The sequence below is a fragment of the Carcharodon carcharias genome, chromosome 2 (genome assembly GCF_017639515.1).
Source record: "Carcharodon carcharias isolate sCarCar2 chromosome 2, sCarCar2.pri, whole genome shotgun sequence".
In the NCBI taxonomy this organism is placed as follows: domain Eukaryota; kingdom Metazoa; phylum Chordata; class Chondrichthyes; order Lamniformes; family Lamnidae; genus Carcharodon; species Carcharodon carcharias.
The window spans coordinates 229,789,645-229,802,413 of record NC_054468.1 but is presented as its reverse complement, the minus strand read 5'-3'; the positions used below and the strand labels follow the sequence as shown (position 1 = coordinate 229,802,413).

The 12,769-nt window shown below is 43.5% G+C and overlaps 1 protein-coding gene across 1 annotated transcript in view; it reads right to left on the bottom strand.

Annotated features, from left to right (window-relative positions):
• aig1 (androgen-induced 1 (H. sapiens)) overlaps nt 1-12,769 on the bottom strand; it is a 128,733-nt gene that overhangs the window by 60,702 nt on the left and 55,262 nt on the right. Inside the window, exon 2 of the mRNA XM_041216874.1 lies at nt 4,700-4,855. Coding sequence (XP_041072808.1) covers nt 4,700-4,855 — 156 coding nt within the window. The remainder of the gene's footprint in view (nt 1-4,699; nt 4,856-12,769) is intronic.

Below are 12,769 nucleotides of genomic sequence, written 5' to 3'. Positions count from 1 at the left end.
TGTGTGTGCAGTAGCGTCACTGCAATAAAACAATGAAGATGCTTGGTACTGTTAGTAACTGTAATGGAAAATGTACAGTAATTAACATGACTCTGCAATTTCCATACACTATTAAACCTGTCTGCACCTAGTGAACCATTAATTAAGCCAATTATTAGTGGAACTAGAATGGTATTTTCTCTAGTGGCATTAACTTGTTCTATCTAAAGAACAACGTCTCTAAATCTGTTCCAGTATTTTTCACCTGCTTCCTTTTAGTTTTTCCACTAAATATAAAACCTGCTTTCAATTAAAGAGTTTTACCAACCTCCAGTTGAACACAGCATCTAATGTAGGTTGTAATGTGATGTCTGCACACAGCATTTTAAAACGAAAACTATGAATAAAATTGGAATAAATGAAAGAAGGATGCTAAGGTAAACTGAAATTACATTCATTACAATACTGCACAACAAATTGACACCTCTGCAGGTATACATTGAAGCAATCTGGAGATAACAGAACAAGATTATTCCAGACATGACACATTAGAACACCGTACTTTTTTGTAAACCAAGAAATGTCAATCAAACGCCAGCACCAAAGAAAAAGGACTGATGCAAATATTTTAAAATTTACACATTTTTGAAAATGAGTTGCTGACTTAAAGTTCTGTAAAATTTTTTAAAAAGTCATCTAAAATGGGCTAGGTGTGCTATAGTAATTATGGGGTTTGGACAGAAGAGGGAGGATTTCCTGTTTGTGCTGGGGTCCGTTTGTCACAGAGCTGCAGTGGCCCCAGAGCTATTTAAGAATGGTGGATGACGGGCAGGATCTGATTCTGGGATTCCCTCCCTCACTAAGGGGAGGCGGTGGAGTAGTGATATTGTTACTGGACTAGTAATCCAGAGGCCCAGGGTAATGCTCTGGGGACCTGGTCTCCAATCCCACCATGGCAGATGGTGAAATTTGAACTCAATAAAAAGTCTGGAATTAAAAGTGACCATGAAATGATTGTTGTAAAAACCTATCCCTAATGCCCATTAGGAAGGAAATCTGCTGTCCTTAACTGCTCTGGTCTACATGTGACTCCAGACCCAGCAATGTTGTTGACTCTTAAAAGCCCTCTGACTGAGCAAGGGCAAGGGACAATAAATGCTGGCCTAGCCAGTGATGTCCACATTCCCTGAATGAATAAAGAAAAATTCCTGATGCTCCCAATTTTTCTGTGCTGGGATAGTGCGACTAGTGAGCGTGCACCCTACAATCCTGACCTGGGTGACTCCATTGCTAGGATAGGCATCTCTCAGCAACCACCTCCCCCCTCAACAATTTTTGGGGAATCTAACTCAGCTTCTCTGAGACGTGTGGTTCATGGCCCCTCAGAGGAGTCGAGAATCATAGTCTGAATTCGGGAATGTTTTGAAACGTATGGTCACAAAGTCTTACCAATGCCTCTCCTCCCCACCCCACACCCCCCACACCCCCCCCAGACACTGTACGACTCGCCATCTACAAGGGTGGTGGAAGCAGAGCTGACCAATGATTTCATTAGGAAATTGGATGAACACATGAGGGAAATAAACTTGCAGGGCCTCGGGTTAGAGCAGGGGAATGGGCCTGACTGGATTGCTCAGAGTGCTGGCATGGACTCGATGTGCCGAAATTTTTCCATCTGTGCCACCATGACTCCATGACTCTTGATTAACAAGGGGGTGAAAGGTTACCGGGGGTGGGCAGGAATGTGGGGTTGGGGTTACAATCAGATCAGCCATGATCTTACTGAATGATGGAGCAGGCCCGAGGGGCCGAGTGGCCTACTCCTGCTCCTAACTTGTATTTCCTAGTTTGCATGTATGATTAAAGCTACACAGCTAGATCATTGGAGTATTTGACAGCAGAGGTTATGCCAATGCTTTATAGTACACTGGTCACTCCAGAATTGGAAGCCTTCCATGCCTCCTTGACCTTCTCCATTTCAACTTAGTGCCAAATCATGCCCCCATGGCCCCATACCAGCTTATAGCCCTTCCATGCCCATTCACCCAATATACACAATGTACAGAACCAATGAGCCATATGGTAACAATGGCATGTTTGAAACAGCATATTCCAAACCCATGACCTCTACCATCTAGAAGGACAAGGGCAGCAGATAGATGGGAACACCACCACCTGCAAGTTCCCCTCCAAGCCACTCACTGTCCTGACTTTGAAATATATTGCCATTCCTTCACTGTCACTGGGTCAAAATCTTGGAACTCGCTCCCTAATAGCACTGTAGGTGTACCTACAGCACAGGGACTGCAGCGGTTCAAGAAGGGGGTTCAGCACCACTTTAAGTAGGGCAATCAGGGATGGGAAAAAGAGACTGGCCCAGCCAGCAACACCCACAATACATGAAAGAATGAAAAAAAATTCCTGGTGCAACTTATTATCCAAATCTTTTCAAAGGATAAGGCAATTCTTAGACTAAGTAAAGGGTATGAATGGTCAGGTTTTAAACAGGAGTTACTTTCTGTTTAAAGTACTTCTCTGATAGTGCTTAGATGCCGAGTTAATAATAAGCACGTTCCACCTGAGACAGGGCTAAAAGCAGTAGAGTGCAGTTATTGATTTGTAGAAGGGTTTAGATCAGTTAAGCAATTAGACAAACAAATGACAAATTAAAGTTAACACTAAAAAAAATTGCACTGCATAAGGGATGAAAATAATGTGTCAAGTAGATTCAGCACTTTCACTGAACAGACACTGTACGACTCGCCACCTACAAGGGTGGTGGAAGCATAGCTGACCAATGATTTCATTAGGAAATTGGATGAACACATGAGGGAAATAAACTTGCAGGGCCTCGGGTTAGAGCAGGGGAATGGGCCTAACTGGATTGCTCAGAGTGCTGGCATGGACTCGATGTGCCGAAATTTTTCCATCTGTGCCACCATGACTCCATGACTCTTGATTAACAAGGGGGTGAAAGGTTACCGGGGGTGAGCAGGAATGTGGGGTTCGGGTTACAATCAGATCAGCCATGATCTTACTGAATGGCGGAGCAGGCTCGAGGGGCCGAGTGGCCTACTCCTGCTCCTAATTTGTAATTCCTAGTTTGCATGTATGACTAAAGCTACACAGCTAGATCATTGGAGTATTTGACTGCAGAGGTTATGCCGATGCTTTAGAGTACACTGGTCACTCCAGAATTGGAAGCCTTGTGTAAAATTTTATCATGAGGTTTCAATAGGGACTTAGATGTTAGATTGAGTATGTTGAGGCTTCTTTCTCCAGAAAAGAGAAGCTGAGAAGCAACCTGATAGAGGTCTTCAAGATTATGAAATGGCTTCATCAGGTAGATACTTCTGCTTGCTGGCAAGACCAAACTAAGGGTCGTTATATATAAGACAGTCACTAATAAATCTAATAGGAAAGTCAGGAGAAGCTTCTTTATCCAGAGAATGGTGAGAATGTGGAACTCGCTACCAGAACTGGTTGAGGTGAACAGCAGGGATGGATTTCAGGGGAAGCTGAGGAAGAAAGGAATGGAAGGATATTTTGATGGGATTAGATGAACAAGATTAGGAGCAGACATGTGCAGAGCATAAGCACTGATATGGATCTATTGGGCCAAATAGTCTTTTTTTGCACGGTGAATCCTTTTGTGATGTATCTCAGCCTCTGTGGAGAAGAGCAGAGAGCATTGCTGCAACTGTGAAGGTAAGATGCAATAAAATTAACCAGGAAAGAATGTGATTGAAAGGAAGCCTTGGCTGAGGTACACAAGAACGTGTCTTCCAATTCAGTGCCCCCGATAAAAAGCTCTGTGCACCAAGAGTGCCGATCTGCAATTCAGACACATCTCACAGCCTTTTTGAATTTCAGTCCATTCCATCCTTACTTTTAAATTCCCAATATACACTACAGAAACAAAAATACCTGGAAAAACTCAGCAGGTCTGGCAGCATCTGCGGAGAGGGACACAGTTAACGTTTCGAGTCCGGATGACCCTTCAGCAGGACTAAGTAAAAATAGAAGAGAGGTGAAATATAAACTGGTTTAAGCGGGGGTGGGACAAGTACAGCCAGTGACAGGCGGAGATTGCCAAAAGATGTCACAGACAAAAGGACAAAGAGGTGTTGAAGGTGGTGATATTATCTAAAGGAATGTGCTAATTAAGGGTAGAAAGCAGGGCGAGCAAGGTACAGATAGCCCTAGTGGGGGTGGGGTGGGGTGAAGGAATCGAAAAAGGCTAAAGGGTAGAAATAAAACCCAATATACACCCCTTTTTTTAGTTTATTCTTTCATGGGATGTGGGCGTCACTGACAAGTCCAACATTTGTTGCCCATTCCTAATTGCCCTTTAATTGAGTGACTTGCTAGGCCATTTCAAAGGGCAGTTAAGAGTTAATACATTGCTGTGGGTCTGGAGTCACATGTAGGCCAGACTGGGTAAGGACAGCAGATTTACTTCCTTAAAGAACGTTAGTGAGTTTTTACAACAATCGATGATAGTTGTCATGGCCTCCATTACTGAGACTAGCTTTCAATTCCAGATTTATTGATTGAATTTAAATTCCACCAGCTGTCGTGGTGGGATGGTGACATCTGAACTCTTCTCCCCAGTGCATTACGCCACCATCTCCCACTCCCATCCATTGAAGCTCAATGGATTCGACTGTGAAGACAACAAAAAGCATGAAAGGGGTTAATAAGAAAGGCGGCCACTTACCACCCCCACAGGAAACGCCAAGACAGCCATAAGCCAGTCTCGAAGAGAAATCAGCTTCCTGAGCTGCCTCTGCTGCTCTTGGTCATCAGTGCCTTGAGTAAGGAGACTGGAGAGATCAGTCAGTACACAGATCCCAAAGAAAACGGTCTGTATCACCTGTCGAGCAAATGGCACAGGAAGTTATTTTATGCTGACACATAGTAGGGGTAACTTTGACTTTGACAGATAGTGTAACACGAGCAATAACCAATCCATTGAAGCCAATACAAATGAAAACTGAGAGAGATGTATAACGGGCAGTTGATTCAATGTCGCTCAAAGTCACAATTGGCCCTTGAAACACTAAAATGTTAGCAAAACACAGCTTAGGCCAAATTGCCAGGACATTGTTCCTGCAGTGAGCAGGGTCAATTTGTGAAGCTATCAGCTGGTTACTAAAGCTTCAATGCAACACCGTGAGCTGGCCTCTGGGAAAAGACTCCATTGCAGCAGTCAATGTGTCAATGGGACCAAGAATAATATGTGGGTTCTGATGCAGCAGTGGGTGAATGCACTGTGTGATGCTGAGGCAGAAACCATCATCAACCCATGCTTCATGCTGGGGACAGTCCAACTGAACCTCATGCCCCTGCACTTGAAGAGGAAATATCAGCCAACATTCACTCTCCTGACCCTTATTCAGGCACCTCCGCCCACCCACACTTCAGAAAGTGTTTGTGTTTGGATTTTGAGAGGTGCCGTGATCAACCCTAGCAGAGGCAGCCTGTTGACACTGACTGTTTAGGTTTGACATGAAGAATGGGCACTTTTCCATGTGTCAATAACTTGGATGAATATGCGGTTGCTAAATTGACTGATGACACAAAGATAGTAGAGTAAGTTATAAAGAGGACATGAGGAGTCTGCAAAGGGACATAGATAGCTTATGTCATTGGGCACAAATCTGGCAGATGGAGTAAATGTGGGAAGATGTGAACTTGCCCCATTGGTCGGAAGAATAGAAAAGCAGCATATTATTTAAATGGAGAAAGACTGCGGAACTCTGCAGTACAGAGGGATCTGGGTGTCTTGGTACATGAATCAGGAAAAGTTAGTATGCAGGTAAAGCGAGTGATTAGGGAGGTAAATGGAATATTTAAGTAGGGAAGTTTTCCTACAGTTGTACAGTTGGTGAGACCACATCTAGCATGTACAGTTTTAGTTTCTTTATTTAAGAAAGAACATAATCACATTAGAAGCAGTTCAGAGAAGGTTCCCTCAACTGATTCCTCAGATGAAGGGGATGATCTTATGAGGAAAGGTTGGACAGCCTGGGGCTCAATCCATTGAAGAATGAGAGGTGATCTTATTGAAACATATAAGATCCTGAAGGGGCTTGACAGGGTGGATGCTGAAAGGATGTTTTCCCTTGTGGGAGAGCCAGGAGCAAGAAGATACAGTTTAAAAATAAGGGGTCTCGCATTCAAGACAGAGATTGACATATTTTTTCTTTCAGAGCGTTGTTAGTCTATGGAATTCCCTCCCCCAGAGAACACTGGAGGCTGGGTCATTAAATATTTTTAAGGCCCAGTTAGATAGATTCTTGATTGACAAGGGAGCCAAAGGGTCTAGGGGATAGACAGGAAAGCGGAGTTGAGCCCACGATCCAATTAGCCACGGTCCTATCAAATGGCAGAGCTGCTTTGAGTGACCGAATGGCCTACTCCTGCTCCTAATTTGTATGTTTGTATGTTTCCAGGTATCAATGAATGACTTGCCACCACCAGTTTGTACCATAACATAACTTAGTATCTTGGGCAGGGGAGGCAAAGTGGGTGGAACATTTTTATACAAATGAAAACATAAAATGTTTAAAGTGCACAGAGGGTCAGGCAGCAACTGTGGAGAGAAACAGAGTTAACATTTTAGGTCAATGACCTTTCATGAGAACACAGGGTCATCGACCTGAAACGTTGGGCTGGATTTAATGCAACCCATTGCAATGGGAAACATGTCAGCCTTAACTGTGGGAGATGCGCCACATTAATCTCCCCGTGGAGGCAAAAACTCCCTGAGTAAGTGGGAGGGTGAATCCTGACCAGGATTCCCGGCTGTGGGCTATCAGTTAAGCTCGTTAATGAGTTAGTTGACACCCATTATCCCTGATCTCATTGCAATTTAAATGGGGGCTGCATGGGTTTCCTACGCCCCCAGAACACTGCCCATCAAACACTGCTGGGTTTGCTAGCAGCCTTTCAGGGGGTTATCCTAATGGCCAGGCACTGTCTGCCCGATACAGGGACCCGGTGTCGGACAGAGGGAGGCAGCTGTTGAAAGCCATCCCCCCTGCCCTTGCCTCTGAAAACCCCTCCCTTCCGCCCCTCTCCCACAACCCCGACCCAACTACCCCCCCCATCGCACACTCACTGCCCTTTGGCCCTGGGTCCCACAACGATCCTGGGCCTCTGGTGGGTGCGGTACCACCAGTCGCTACCACTCCTGCTGGCGCTAGTGGCAACGTTGAGCTTCTGATTGGCCAGCAGCTCTCGGCAAGCCGGATGTCCACCGCCAGGTGGCCACGTGAGTACCTGAAGGGCACTTGATTCCATTGGGCCTCACCACGGAAACGACGTGTTCCCCACCGGTTGCCTGACCTGTGGGCGAGACCATGCAGCCCAGCAGAATCCCAGCGGTTAACCCGGTTCCTCTCCGCAGATGCTGCCTGAGCCGCTGCGCATTTCCAGCATTTTCTGTTTTTATTTCAGATTTCTAGCATTGTTTTTGCAGAACATTATTTTTATTTTTTCTATTCCTTGTGCTTTGATGTCAGCAGCCTTCCTGATTTGGTGTCCCTACCGACAGCAAGAGCTTGTCAACATTGTTTGTGACATTAATTTAATAAAATCACCTTTGTAATATTCTTTTTCCCTGCATCTCTACTCATGTGTGATTAGGGTTGACAGTGATTTTACTTCCTGAATGGATGGTGAAGGTGGTGGTGTCGTGGTAATGTTACTGCACTAATAATTCAGAGGCGTAGGCTAATGCACTGGGTACTTGGCTTTAAATCCCACCATGGGGCTGGCTATATCTAATTAATGAATCTGGAATTGAAACTCTCAGTAATGGTGACAATGAAAACTATCGCTGATTGTCGTGTAAACCCACCTGATTCACTAATGTCCGTTAGAGAATGAAATTTGCCAACCTTACCTAGTCTGGCCTATCGCAGAATCACAGAATCTTTACTGTGTAGAAGGAGGCCATTCAGCCTATCAGGTCTGCACTGGCTCTCTGAAGGTGCACCCTAACTAGTCCCACTCCCCAGCCTTATCCCGATGACCTTGCATATTCTCTCTTTTCAGGTAACAATCCAATTCCCTTTTGAATAGCTTGATCGAACCTACCTCCACCGCCTTTTCAGAAAGTTCATTCCAGACTCCAAACACCCTCTGGGTGAAAAATCTTTTCCTCACGTTGCATCTACTCCTTCTGTCAATTAATTTTAATCTGTGCCCTCTAGTTCTTGATGCCCTCTTGAATGGGAGCAGTTTCTCACTATTTGCCCTGCCCATACCCCTCAGGATCTCGAATACCTCAATCAAGTCCTCTCTCAGCCTTCTTTTCTCCAAGGAAAACAGTCCCAATCTCTCCAATCTATCCTCACAGCTACAGTTCTTTATCCCTGGGATCATTCTTGTGAATCTCCTCTGTACTCTCTCCAATGCCTTCACATCCTTCCACAAGCATAGCACCCAGAACTGGATGCAGTAGTCCAGGTGAGACCTAACTGGTGTCTTATACAAGTTCAACATGACCTCCTTACTCTTGTACTCAATGCCCCTATTAATAAAGCCTAAGATACTATATGCTTTATTAACTGCTCTCTCAAACATGCCCTGCCATCTTCAATGACCTACGTGCATATACACTGAGGTCCCTCTATTCCTGCACCCCCTTCAGAGTTTCTCCCTTTATTTTATACTGTCCCTCCATATTCTTCCTGGCAGAATGAATCACGTCACAATTCTCTGCATTGAACTTCATCTGCCACTTGTTTGCCATATCCACAAACATGTCTATGTCCTTTAGAAGTTCAAGGCTATCCTTATCACTGTTGACAACATTTCCAAACCTTTTATCATCTGCAAATTTTTAAATCATGCCCTGAACACCACAGCCTAGGTCATTTACATATATCTGGAAAAGCAAGGGTCCCAACACTGACCCCATGAGGAACTCCACTACAGATCTTCCTCCAATCTGAAAAACAACCATTTATCATGACTATCTTTTTCCTGTCACGTGGACTGCAGTGGTTCAAGAAGGCAGCTCATCACCATCTTCTCATGGGCGATTATGGATGGGTAATAAATGCTGGCCTAGCCAGCGGCACCACTATCCCATGAACGAATACAAGAAAAAGCCAATTTCTTATCCCAGTTCTTACTTTCCCTTTTATTCCATGAGCTAGAATTTTGGTCACAAATCTGCTACATGGCACTGTATGAAATTCCTTTTGAAAATCCATATACACCACATCAACAGCATTGCCTATATCAGCCTTCTCTGTTACCTCTTCAAAAAACTCCAGCCAGTTAGTTAATCTTGTTTTCCCTTATGTAAGGAAGATGTAAAATTTTCATAATATTATTGGAATTTACTATAGAGTAGCTGTGTGTGTTTGTGTGTGTGTGTGTCTTAATTGAATTAATGGCAGCTGGTCTGAAGGTTTTGATGTATCAGAAGATAAGCTATGTTTGAAATGCTAAGTAGGTAAACATGGCTGAAGTTTTAGAATGTGAGGTGTAAAGGGAACATTTGTATTTTTAAATAAACTAGGCCAGCTTGAATTCAAAAGAGACGGTGAAATGTTTCACTTAGCCAGGAGAAATTAAGAAACAGTGTGTTTATTTTTCCCAAAGATTACTGGTAAAATTAGTACTATGATAGGTTTTTGTTATTAGGGAGGTAAAGTCTAAAGACATCGTGAAACAATGGGAGTTTGCATTTGAAGGGGAAAATACGTATAAAGGAAGGCAATCTAAGTACTAACAAGTCTGAAAAGCCACCAGTCCCTGTGCCCAAACTGTTGTCTACAAGCACTGAAGTTAAGAAAACTCACTTTGAATTCAATTGTCCAGGGTGTGTGCATTGCCTGGGTCTTTTAAAGTCTATGTGTTTTAGTGGAGATGTAACTGGGAGTTAGATTAACTAGACGAGCTAGGAGTCATCATAGTGTAATTTGTAAACCTATTTTTCTGCTTAAAATCATTTTTTTATTCATAAAGCTTTAATTTGGTTTTGTAAAAAAAACTCTCAAAGCTCGGTGGCCTTTTTACTGAATTCAAAGCCCACATCTCAAAATAAATACAAATTGCAAATAGTTGTGGCAGCTGCTTCAAGTTTCCCTCTGGGATTTGATTTGAGCAGTTTAGCATTTACCATCTATTGTGCCATAACACTTAATGAATCCATGCTGGCTTTCCTTAATTATTCTCCACTTGTCTAAGTGATTATTGATTTTGTCCCAGGCTTGAGCCTGCATGTGATTTCAGATCCACAACAATGTGGTTGACTCTTCACTGCCCTCTGTAAAGGCTTAACAAGCCACTCAGTTCAAGGGCAATTGGGGATGGGCAACAAATGCTGGCCTTGGCAGTGATGCCCACATCCCATGAATGAATAAAAAGTAAAGTAAAATAATTTATTATTCTATGTTATTTTGTTCACATTCCAAGAATATTTGTCCACCATGAATTCAACTAGCCAATACTTTCGTAATTTTGCCCATTTTCTCCCCTACCCTTTCGGTTTTCTGTTCCATGAGGATCACCTGGGTTCCTCCATAATAAAAGTAAAGAAACATGAAAGCAAGTTGTTGCCGTTTGAATGTACGCACCAGTCACCCCTTTTTCTTTTGTTTTAGGCAGCCCCTCGGGATTGAAGATGATTTGCCTCCACTCTGGTTCGATGGGTTCTGAGATGGCTGATAATTCAATGAGCAGACTCTGCCACATGGGCAGGTGGTGCTTGAAGGGTTACTTGGATGGGAGTTTTGTGCTCTCCCCCTGATAACTTGACTTTGCCTCTGCACGTCCCCGCTGAAGCTTCTCAATAGTTTGGTGCCTTCCCGAAAGAGCCTTCTCCAATTTGGTCAAACCAGGGACTCTCATGAGTTAGCGGGGATGTTTGACCTCTTCAGGGATGCTTTAACGACTTCCCTAAAATGTTTCCATTGTCCCCCTGGGAGTCTCCTACTACCACCAAGTTCTGGTTAGAGCAGTTGCTTCAGGAGTCTGGTATCAGATTTGTTAACAACATGCCCCACCCAACGGAACTGTTTATTTCAGTGATTAGCACCTTGATGCTGGTCTAGGCACCATTTGTTTTATAATTAACAACATCCAATTGTTTTATCCAGTGAGTATAATAAGAAATGGCCTTCACTAAAGCAGATTATAGTGTGGAGCAAAGTATATTATAATAGCAACAACTTTCATTTATATAGCACCTTTAATGTTGTAAAACATCTCAAGGTGCTTCACAGGAGAGTTGTCCCATATAATTTGACAATAAGCCACATAAGAAAATACTAGGACAAGTTTTTCTTAGATTTGCTCATGGGACCTGGGTGCTGTTGGCTCAGTTGGCATTTACTGCCCATTCCAAATCACCCTTGAGGAGGTGGTAGTTCTTGAATTCTTCTGTCCATGTGGTGTAGGCATAGCCACAGTACTGCTTGATAATTAGATGCTAAAACCTTTTGTTTCTCCATTAAGACCACTCCTAAAAATGTATCCTTTTGATCATCTGACCCAATGTCTACATATTTGTGGCTGTTAGGAACTAGAGTTAGCAATGTAAGGCCATTGTAAAGAAACCTTCACTGTTGTGAAGCTTTCTTGCTTTTGAAGAAGGATGTGTTAGGAACTATAGTTAGTTTTAAGTAAGTTATATTTGTATTTGTGGGTGTTAGGAAAAAGCTATAGCTTAGAGATTAAGTTTAATTTATATGTTTTATTTGTGGGCTAAAATAGAGAAACTAGGGTCTAGTTTCATTTAGAGTTTTTCTCTGTGAGATGGAGTCAGCAAGTTTGAAGTCTCGTTTGTATACCTGCAGTTCAATGAGATTTTACGACCCTTGAAGTGTGTTTCAGGGGGGTTAGTGGTTTAGGGAAGTTAAAACAAAATAGGAAAAACTGTGCCATTGCCAAGCAACTGGAGACCACCAGAGGGACAGAGTGAATCAGAAAAGCAGTTTGAGCTCAGTTGGCCGGTGGATACCAAATGGTGAGAAAGCTGGAGAGGAGAGGGAACTGCAGAGAGCAGATTTCGCAAAAGAACAGAAGAAAGTTCCAGAAACCAGGGAGTGGGGACAAAAGAAAGTCTCAGGCAAACAGTTAAGTCAAGGAACAAGACAGCAACTTCCAAACCCACGACCACTACCATCTAGACGGACAAGGGCAGCAGATACATGGGAACACCACCACCTGCAAGTTCCTCTCCAAGCCACTCACCATCCTGACTTGTAACTGGATCAAAGTCTAGGAACTCCCTCCCTAACAGCACTGTGGGTGTTCCTACACCACATGGACTGCAGCAATTTAAGAAGGTAGCTCACCACCATCTCAAGGTCAATTAAGGATGGGCAATAAATGCGGGCCTAGCCAGCGAAGCCCACATCCCTTGAATGAATAAAAGAAAAGCTGGTCCTGTTCAGTGGAAGCAAAAGCAAGGAACAGAAAGAAAATATTCGAATTAAAAAGAGAGAGCTGCAGGAAGCAGACTTAAAACAAAGCAGGCTTGCAAGAAGCCAGAAAATCCACAGATTCAGCCAAAGGTTGGTGACTCCCCGCAACAGGCCTGTGAAGCAATGGTGTCCTGTTGGCACAACTGAGTATCTGAGAGAGTGTGTGGAAAGTGAAGCTTGAATGCACGAGGCGATCCAGGGGAGAGGAACATCAGGAGAGGTTGAAACCCTGGAGGTGGATCCAAGTGTAAGTGTTATTTGGGAGAAGATCCCAAAGTGAGCTCTTCGAGCATTGAGATTGGAAATCCTCAGGAGAAAGAAGGAATTCTGTGAGACCG